Below are 10,717 nucleotides of genomic sequence, written 5' to 3' on the forward strand. Positions count from 1 at the left end.
CAGAAGGGCTCGGACGGGACGGAACAGCACACCCCGGTCCGACCCACCCCGGGCTCATCCCGGCCCCTCAGCCGCGGCCCCGCCTCCCTCAGCCGGGCCCCGCCTCCCTCACCCGGGCCCCGCCTCCCTCAGCCGCGGCCCTGCCTCCCCTCAGCCGCGGCCCCGCCTCCCTCAGCCGGGCCCCGCCTCCCTCAGCCGCGGCCCCGCCTCCCTCACCCGTGGCCCCGCCTCCCTCACCCGGGCCCCGCCTCCCTCAGCCGCGGCCCCGCCTCCCTCACCCGGGCCCCGCCTCCCCTCAGCTGGGCCCCGCCTCCCCTCAGCTGGGCCCCGCCTCCCCTCAGCCGCGGCCCTGCCTCCCTCACCCGCGACCCCGCCTCCCTCAGCCTCGGCCCCGCCTCCCCTGAGCCGCGGGGCTGTGGGCGGGGCGGCCCCCACGTGACCCGCGGGCCGCGTGACGCTCTCTCGGGCCGGCAGTTCACGTGACCGCTCTCGCGAGCGCCGGCGCGCGCCGGCCGAGGCCCCGCCCCGCGCCGCCCCCCCCACCCCCGGCTGCGGCGGCGGAAGGAGCCGGAGCGCAGCGGCCGCGGCCTGACGGGACCCCGAGCGGAGCCCCCGGCCCGGGCACGGCCCGCACCCCGCACCGCCGAGGTGAGACCGCCGTGTGCGCCCTGCCGGCCCCGCGCGCTTAGCCCCTGCCCGCTTTGAGCGACCCGGAGACTGGGCCGGGCCCGCCTGGGCCTGCGCTGGGCCTGGGCGCTGGCGCGGCCCTTGGCAGGCCTGTGCGCTCTCCCGCGCTGCTCCGCCCGCCCCGAGCGCGCGGGGAGCCCCGGGAGGGGCCGGTTCCGCGTGCCGCGGGGAGCTCGGTGCCGAGGCTCGCGGTGGGCGGCAGCCGGAGGGCACACACCGCCCTGCGCGGGGTTTGCTGGGGACGTGCTTTCATTTTCTAAAGAGCCGGCACTTGCGAGGCTCGCTCAAGGCCCCGCCGCTCGCACGCTCCAAGCTATGCGTGTACCTCGTACACGGGCACGTGTTCAAGCCTTCTGTTCTTCAGAAGTCTCTTAAAAGCAGCCGGAGCTACACAAAATTTAAATGAGCGGGCATCTATACTCAAATTACTGAACAAATACTCATCATTGAAACTTAATGAGCTATGCTTCTACCATGTTAGTAACAAGTTTTTTTTTTGTTGCCGTTTCACCTCACTTGGACCACAAGGCGTGATTAAAAGGCAGCAAGGCTATTGTTTTGATGTGGGGCTTGTATGTGTGTGTGTGTTCCTCGTAGATGTCAGAAGACCTTGCTAAGCAGTTGGCCAGCTACAAAGCTCAGCTCCAGCAAGTCGAGGCTGCCTTATCTGGCAATGCAGACAATGAGGATTTACTGAAACTGAAGAAAGACTTACAGGTGAGAACTTGAGGGTAGGTGAAACAACAGGGTCTTTTACCTATGTGTTATATCTTTCCTAAATATTTGTCCTGCAACAAATATAGACAGTTACTTTCATTCCACATAGCTTGATATAGTAATGGTAGGCTTAGTTTGGAAAACCCCAAAGCATGGCCTATTTTAAATCTTATTTTTTGTTTGTTTTATAAGTCAAAAAGCTGTACTAATTTATACAGCAAGCTGTTTTACTATAAACATTGCCTTGAGAAGTGAGAGATATGCCAGTGCTGTCTTTACTATGTGCTGGGTTTTAATTTTTTTTCCCTGAAGCATTTCTCAAAGTCTTTTTTTTTTTTGTGTCTTTTACTAATGCTGAAGCCTCATGGTTTGGCTTACCATGATGTTCTTACTGAGTTCTCAAATAACTTGATCCAGAACCTGCTTACTCACTAAATGCATTTGCAGTGTTAAAAGCTTTGGAGTGTAGTTCTGTATTCCTTGTGCATCTGAGTCTTGACTGTGTTTCTATATAAGAAAGGAAAAGAGTGTTTTTCATTTGTCACAAGAGCATAGTGTGTTTCTAACAGCTAAGACCCATTTCTGGTCCTTGGGATGTGATTTAGTGACAAGAAGGCCACCAGCCTAATTTTAAATATATGAGTGGTCTTTTAGATTTTTTGTGCATATAAAGACACATTGGCATATAGCAAATCCCAGCAGTGCTGTTAAAATCTGTCATGAGAGTGCAAGATGCTGCTTCATTTCTGTTGTGGATTGCTTTAGCCATCAGGTGTAAAAATATATAAAACTACCCAGTGCAAGGTTCAGTGACCACTGCTCTGTATGGAAATAACAGTAATAAATTGAGGCTTCAAAACCAAAACACAAGTAGCACCTCCAAACAGTGATCTTTAGAATTCCTTTTAAACTGCAAAGGCTTTGTGCCCACAAGGCACTTTATAGATCATCTGAATGTGCTCTGTTGTACACTGTTAAAAGCATGTGTATATTTTTATATTTTTAAAATGCACAGCAAAACCCATATGGGATGATATTTCCGATACCAACACGACCTCGGCTTTGATATGCAGAGATCATTGATGTGAAAGGACAACTTGCAAACTTTTTAATAAAAGCTTTCTGCACAGAATGGGGAAGATCTTTACACTTTCGTCCCCAAAAGGTTTGCTATCCGTATGTTCCACCTTGAAAATGACATAATGTTTTGCAGACTTGATATATGCCAACTAAGCAAACAGCTGTAAAAGTGGGTTTGATGCTTCAGTGTCCCAACTAAACAGCTTTTTCTCTGTTCAGAAAGATGGTTACTGTGTAATTGGAACATCTTTTTCCTGTTATAAATACTGATGCATCTTGTATGCTTAGATTATTCTTGAGTAGCAAGATTAAATATTAGAAGAAATTGTTAGAAGTACTTAGCTTTTCACTTTTCTGTTCATCAGAGCAATTCTAGGACAGTGTCTGTGCACCCAAGAACCAAACTTACCTTTTCTAGGATTGATGGCAGCTGTCATCTTCTGTAACTGGAGATGCTATCTGTGGGTGTTGTGCTCTGGAGTGTAGAGCTGTGTCTGGTTGTGTGAAGACCAGTTGGTCAGGAAATCTTGGCAAACTTAGTAGTGTTCCCTGTGGGTCACACCCCCTTATCACGGAGATGTGGCACCAAGCCATGTTGTTCAACCTGTTTGGCTGTACTGAGCTGCTGTGGTATTCCAAGTCCTGCTCAGAAATTTTTTTTGAGTGATCTCTTCTCTTAAAGACTCAAGAATTGTCTCATGGCTTGCAATAAAATGAATGTCGCTATCTTGTGAGCTGAGCATTATGGTATGTGGACGTCAGATGAAGATTTTTACCAAAAGTTTGGTTATTTTAATAGCCAGGTGTGTAGGGGGCTTTATTAAAATCAGAGGATTCTTGGTAGATTTGTCTGAAACTATTCACATCCAAGTTCTAGAACAAGCAATTTGCTGAGGCAAGAATTAGTCAACAGTTTGGGGTTACTGGTAGTTGCAATACTTGACACACTTGTTTTCAGGAGTGGCTTGTGCCTGGTGTGATGTGTTTGACCTGCTGAGAGAGATACTTGTTTTAAGCCATGATGCCTCCTGGATTTGCAGAATATATCTACCTGTATGTTGAGGAATAGTTTGGGATTTTGCACTCAGGAGGGAAAATTAGGCTAATGCTGTACGTTCTCAAATTAGGTAACTTAATAATCAAAATCTGTTGTGCTTCAGCTGTGGCATTAGGAAAATGGTGAGCTAAGTAGTAGAAGTAATTGTGTGTTCCTGTGCTCACAGTTGCTACTGCTTGTGCTCTCTGGAGTACTTATTAACCAGCAGCTCCTCCAAAGCAAAGAGCAAAACTTATTAGCTGTTGGAAATTCAGACATTAACATGCTGCAACAGAAACAAACTGTTAGGCCATTGATGCTAATGGTATAGTTTATCAGGTAGAAGTGTTTGTAAGTTTGTTGTATTAACGTTCTTGGGAAGTGCTTACAATCCTTGAGGTTCCTCAGGGATGATGAACAGCTCCTTTACTGCGGGTTTCCTGAGTCTTTGTATGCCCATAGCTAAATAAGGTGTGAAATGGGGAGGAAAGTTCAGACTCCACCAAGCCTCACTTGATCACTGTCTGTAATCCTTCCCTGACTTAAATGCTCACTCTTTGTTAGGAGAGGGACAGTGGTTCATGCTGAGGTACTCAAAGAATTGAAGAATTGTTCTTCTTTTAGGCCAGCAAAGTTTCTTTGCATCATACAGAAAATTTACATGGCCCTTTTGGCTTTTAACACTAGTGAAAAAAGAGAAGTCTTAATTTTCTCAATATTTAATGTAACGTTTACAGGAAGTTAGGAGAGGTTTTTGCAATCTCCTGCCTGCAAATGAATGATACGTAAAGGAAATGGGAAATTTTGTTACTTTGTCATCTTGGATTAGCAAGGGAAGCCCTGACCTGAAATCTCAGTCAGAGAATTTAGAAAAAAAGAAACACTTTATCAAAATGACTAAAGGAAACCAGTTCTTTAGTGTGCACCTGGATGCTTTCTGACAAAATGAGAGGGCTTCACAGCTTGGAGGGTGCTCTGCTACCCTGATGCTGTATGCTACAGTTCAGCCAATGAAAGTAGTGCTACAGAAAAAATAACAGGCTATGTTTTGAAAATTTGAGGAGGGCATGGGCAGCTTTACAGCAGTACAGTGAGGACCATACATATTTTTTTTTACAACTGCAATTAATGAGTTTAATTATTAAAGAAACCAAATAAAGTTTAATTCACACATCAGTAATTAATATAATACAATAACTTTTAAAAAATTTAAACCAACACCAGTAAGCTTGGGGTAAAAATATGCTTGGTAAGAGGATTTTGAAAAATTATTCTTTGTGGGTTTTTTGTCTTTTCTAGGAAGTCATAGAGTTAACCAAAGATCTCCTTTCAACACAACCCTCGGAAACTCTTGCAAGTTCTGACAGTTCTGCCTCTGCCCTGCCCAGTCACTCATGGAAGGTTGGGGACAGGTGTATGGCCATATGGAGTGAGGATGGACAGTAAGTGTAGAAAACTTCTCTAACAGTTACATGAAATAGTTCAATGGTAAGAGACTTTCATTCAGTTTGAATTGACCAGGGTGACTAAAAGGAAAAAGAAATTAGGAAATAAATGACTGTGGACTGTTTATTAAAGGTCAGTATTTTAGGTAGCAAAGAGATGGGGGGTTATTTTATAAAAATGCTTTTTTGTCACTATCATTATAACAGTAGGGTAGCTTTTGTAAATTACCATGTGCTGATGTAATAAATGGCAGATATTAAGGATTGGTCAATTAGGACAGTCTGTAAAGCTTTTGGGATGTGTAGTTCATAATTGGTCATTGCATTCATATATATGTGTCACTGATTACTATGAAGAAAAATTCTTGCTGTATCTCAGTTTGGGCCTCTAATTCGAAATTAATTTTAAAATTTTAATTGAAAATGATGGGTTTGGCTACAAAATAACTAACTATGTAATGGAACTATAGAATTAATCAATATTTTGGGTTTGGTCTCTTATATATTAGCCTGTGTAGTTCTGGGAACCCAAGCACATCATTCTAGCTTCATCAACTTTGAAATAAACATTTAGAAGTTACTTTTCATACTGCAAGTGTGTAACTGTTGCAGCTTAAAAAAATAACTGTTTATGCAGGACCAATATTGCACGTGTTACCACTTAGAGAGGCTCTGTAATTTGAGGAACCTGCTTCTCTTAACAGTGTAGTAACCATGTAATAGCTATAGATGTCTTTAGTAGAAAACTAATCTAAAAGTGAACAGTTCTTCTGTTTATTAATGAGAACAAAGTTTTTGTGTTAGAACTTAAAAACTGAATCTCTTAGGTCACCATTGAGTCACTCTTTTGGGTCTGATCCTTTGGTTACAGGATCAGAGCTTGGGCAGGAGTGTGTCAGAGTGTTCACGAAGTGTTCATCTTACTGGACTTAATTGTTCTGCTTTTTTTAGAAAACCCTTCTTCTGTTGCAGCATTTCTTAAGTGAGCAGTGTTTCATAAAGAGCCAGCCAGACTTTTGGGATTTCATGTGTTTTCACCTAACTCAGCTCAAGATGTTGGCCCACTGAAAACACACAATTAATTAATTAAATTTAGTAAATGTTAATTGGAATATTTTCTAGGAAGCATTCCATTTTTTTCCCTCTGTTTTGCTTTATATCTATTATTTTGCCCTGAAGCTAGACACAGTTATTTTAAATATTTTTGGAAATGTCACTTGTCTCTTTTATTTTTCCCATTTTGAGGTCAGTTTGACTGAAGTGTTCCATACACATAAATATGAAATGGACTGATTTCTGTGAAATTTTCAAGATTGCTGTTTTAAATAAATAAGAAAACTTTAAAGTGTTGAAGAGGGAATGTTTTGAAAGCAGCTTCAGTTTTTCTTAATTCTTTGTCCTGTGGAGAAAAATGGAACCAAAGCTTTGTGCTTCTGAGCTGATATTTTCTAAAACTCCTCAGTGAATTCCGTGAAAGCAGAATTCTTTTTTTCTATGCTGTGACTGGCCAGAACTAAAACCAAATCAGGATAGCTGATTAGATTGGCCCCAGCATTAATCATTAGTTGTGATAGCTGCGAGGGCATTGCTTGTTGAAGCTAAAGGTCAAATACAGCAGATTCCAGTCTTTGTACCTGTGTCCCTGTGACTTTAAGACAATCTCTTGGTTTGATTTGTGTATTGCCCCAAAAATGAAGGCTGGCATCTGCAAATTTTTCACTTAGTGGCTTTAGCTGGCTGATGTAGGTGTTGAAGGGCTGAGTATTAAAGCTTTACTCACATGCTTACAGCCATGATATCTTTACAGGTGTTACGAAGCTGAAATAGAAGAAATAGATGAGGAGAATGGAACAGCTGCGGTTACATTTGCTGGCTATGGCAATGCTGAAGTCACACCTCTGTTCAACCTGAAGCCTGTGGAAGAGGGAAGGAAAGCAAAAGAGGACAGTGGCAACAAACCCATGTCCAAGTAAGTAATACACAGACAGGAGTCTGAATGCTGCATTGTGGGTTGGTTGTTTTTTCTTTTTCTCCCTCAGCTATAAAAATTGGCTAATGGAATAGGTGGGGTTTTGGTTTATTTTTGCTTTAAATGTATATTTACTTAATATCCTGCTGTCTTAACACAAGAAGGTATTTGTAAGGGCTGAAAACTTTTTTTTTTTGCTTTATAAAAAAAATAAGGTATGATTCTGCAGTGTTTGTTATAGTCAGTGATCACTTCCCCTAAAAGGTTGTTCTGAGGGTGCTGCATTGAGGCATAGCCACAACTCCTTCAACTTCCTTATCTTCACTGAAGTAATTTTTATCCTTTTCCTTCCATCCCTGTCCAATAATTGGTAGCATCAGAGTCCTCCTCCAGGAAAGTTTGGGCTTTTCACTCCAGTGGGTTATTTACATTTTCCAAACCCAAGACATTTCTGAAATGTAGAAGTGCTGATAGGTCCCTTTTCACCCAGAAATGAACTGCACCCAATCCCATGGGTTGGGCTCCTCAGGTGTGCTGGTGGTTGTTGTTATGCCAGATATATAAATAAGTAAGGTAATGCTATTAATGGAAAGATTTGGTTTGGATTTTTAAGTTTTGGGCTTTTTTTAACCTCCTAGAAATGGTGAATATTTACAAGCTTTATTTCTGTAATTTACTTCTGGAAAACTAATGCGCATGTCTGTTTTACAGACAGATTTTAGTTTGTTACAGGAAGAGGCACAAACATAAAATGTGGGGTTTGTTTCTTGTTTTTTTCCTTATCTCCAGAAAAGAGATGATAGCCCAGCAACGAGAGTATAAAAAGAAGAAAGCTTTGAAAAAAGCTCAGAGAATTAAAGAACTTGAACAGGAAAGAGAAGACCAGAAAGTCAAGTGGCAACAGTTTAACAACAGAGCCTATTCTAAAAACAAAAAAGGCCAGGTTTGTTTACTTTTTTCAATATGTGAGTAGCAACGGGACATAGACTTCTGTGCAGTACCTTGGGAGAAAGGAGATGATTTTTAACGGGATCCCACATGGGAGTTTGAGTGTCTTTTTGGGATTCTGAAGTGCGTATTTTTGTATTTTGTGCACTTCAAATGCCTGTTTTTTTACTGGATTGTTTTGGAGGAGTGCTACTCCTAAGAGGGTGAGCTTGCACTTGGCTGGGATAGCTGGGCTTGCATTAGTTGCCAGGTGTTGGAGCCAAGAACCTGAGGGCCCCTGTAAACCTCCAAGTCTGGCTTGCTGTGTCTGTGACCCAGCAGACACAGTGCTGGGGACGTGCCCTGGAACAGCAGGTGTAGAGCAGAAAAGGTAGTGAGGACATCAACTCTTATTCCATTTCTGTCATGGTTTGACCACGAGCTGCCAGACATAGTGGTAGAACTTCAGTCTTCCTTTTGAGCAATTATTAGAGATGCCCTTATGAGAGGTGAATTTTATTAATTATTGGCCTGACCTGAGATCCTCAGTACCACAGTCACATCCAGTACTGAGGTGCCAGAAGTTCCCACCCCATTGCTTCACTCAGTGCCAACACATCACAGTGAGTTGGCTGTGTGTGTCCATCTGTAGGGCAAAAGTTGACAGTCTTGAAGCACTTCAGATGGTAATGATTGCTTGTTTTTTCTTCTTTGTAAAGTCCAGCTAGTAATTACTCAGAAGTGGTGTTTTCTGTTTTATTTCCAGGTGAAAAGGAGTATTTTTGCTTCCCCTGAGAGCGTAACTGGCAAGGTTGGCGTTGGAACATGTGGAATTGCAGACAAACCTATGACACAGTATCAAGATACCTCTAAATATAATGTCAGGCATCTGATGCCACAGTAACAGGTGAAAAAGGTGGAACTTCATCTCTGCAGGGCTTTACACTTACCTTTTTATCATTATATTTTTCTAAAAGTAAATTATTTGTTGGCACGTAGTGAGTAGTCCATTTTGTCACCATCACTTTGGCTTCAGCTGATTTGAGCCTTAAATCTCCAGCTATTGATTTGAACCCCCCAACCATTAAACTTTTTGTACAGGCAACTGCAGCATGAACTGCAGTTGCCTGTTACTTTGAAAGCAGTATTTGGTTCCAGATTTGAATCTTTCATTCATACCAGTAGTGAAGTTTTTTTTTTCCTTTAAAGAAAGTGGTGGTATAAAAATGGCACCTTAAGAGCCTCCCTGGTTTCTGTAGTCACAGTGCTGTCTGTGACATGCTCAGTATTACAGAGCTGCTGCAGCTCTGGGAGAGAGCTTACATGTCACATGGAATTGCTAAGGAAGTTTAAATAACTCCCTTACAAATCCACTGCAGATTGATTTGTACAGCTGTAAATGAGGGCAGAACAGGGCTGATAGGATCTTTATTCTAAATGATCACTTACGTTCTAGAAACAATAAATTTGACTTAATTCCAGGCCAAATTTCTTGCTCTTGAATTTAGGCAGAGGAGATGCTGTTTCTTGTTAGTTGTTTTTCTTTGTTTGTTTTATAAATACTCATCAAATTATAATAGGAAGTTAATGAAATGTAACCAGAAAACCATAGGACAAGGAACTGCACTAAGAGTCCCCAGCCATCCGCAGGCATCAGAGCTGGAATGTCACTGGCTGTGCTGTGGAAGGAGCTGTCCTGTCTGTCCCTGTAGCTCTTGTAGGTGTGTTGGTACAGTCACAGCAGTGACAGCCTGTGCCTGGGCCCATCCACACAAGGAGAAGCACAGCAGATATGAATGCCTAGATCCCACTTAGCTGTGAGTGAGTAAAGATTAGTTGGAAGTTTCTGTCCTCACATAACTGACTGGCCCTACTGTTCATTGTACCTTCAGCTCTATTACAGTGCTGCTGAGCCCATTCAATTTTAATTTTCTTCAGGAATCCACGTGTAAAAGCTCTTGCTTTTTTGTACTCTCTCTGTGATTTGCTTTCCTCTGTTCCTTGTCTCGCACTTACGGTAGTGATGCCACCTCTGAACCCGTAATGTGTTTAAAGAAGTTAATGGGTAGCCCTGTATACAATGTAGATATTATTTTTGTAAAATCTAGGGTTGAGTTAATGGACAAGAGTACATCAGCTATTTCCCCCATTAAATAAAATGTGTGTCTTGTCCATTAACCCTGACCATTATTTCCCTGTATATTATGTTAATGTAGCTCATTTTGTAATTTGTTAACTAGATCAGGTCACGTCAGCAATTGTTGATGCACTGATTGGTGGAAATGTCCATCAGTTACCTGAGTCACAACTCAAGCTAAACTCTACAAGCAGTAGTTTAGAATCCATACATAGAAAAAGGTTCTCCCTATAATGGGAGAAGGTGATTTTTATGAATACAAAGTGTGTTAATTTCAGTTTTGTATGTTTAACTTTTATTAAATAAAGTGTTTAAAATCTGCTGGATACATTTGGTGTAGTGGAGTTATTCATGGGTGGAGGATAAGGGTAAATCATTGGGACAGGGGTGAGTACAGCAGGATATGCTGGACAGACTGTAATATTCAAAAGTGGCTCTGAAGTACAACACACTCACTGCAAGATGAAGTAGGTGTTGCATAATTCCTCATCTTCACTGGTAGCAGGGGGCTTAAATTTTCTTTTGCATAGAAAACATCTCAAGAATAAAATAATCTGTTTTTTAGAAAGGGAATTTGTAGTACAGCTTGCAGCTACAGCGACACATCCCAGCAGTGATGTTAACTAGATGACAGTCGTGCCACACTGACAGTTCAGTGCTGGGGAAGGTCACCTGTCATCTTTCACAGGTGGCTGTGATACAGTGTCCCTTTCACTCAT

The 10,717-nt window shown here is 42.6% G+C and overlaps 1 protein-coding gene across 1 annotated transcript; it reads left to right on the forward strand.

Annotated features, from left to right (window-relative positions):
- The first annotated feature begins 563 nt into the window (after window positions 1-563).
- SMNDC1 (survival motor neuron domain containing 1) lies at window positions 564-10,324 on the forward strand. The gene is made up of 6 exons (XM_033065673.1): window positions 564-648; window positions 1,285-1,404; window positions 4,820-4,962; window positions 6,773-6,934; window positions 7,724-7,877; window positions 8,628-10,324. Exons 2-6 carry the CDS (start codon window positions 1,285-1,287, stop codon window positions 8,763-8,765), a joined length of 717 nt encoding a protein of 238 aa, XP_032921564.1. The 5' UTR covers window positions 564-648; the 3' UTR covers window positions 8,766-10,324.
- The last annotated feature ends 393 nt before the right edge of the window (window positions 10,325-10,717 follow it).

This window comes from Catharus ustulatus, chromosome 8 (assembly GCF_009819885.2).
Source record: "Catharus ustulatus isolate bCatUst1 chromosome 8, bCatUst1.pri.v2, whole genome shotgun sequence".
NCBI lineage: Eukaryota > Metazoa > Chordata > Aves > Passeriformes > Turdidae > Catharus > Catharus ustulatus.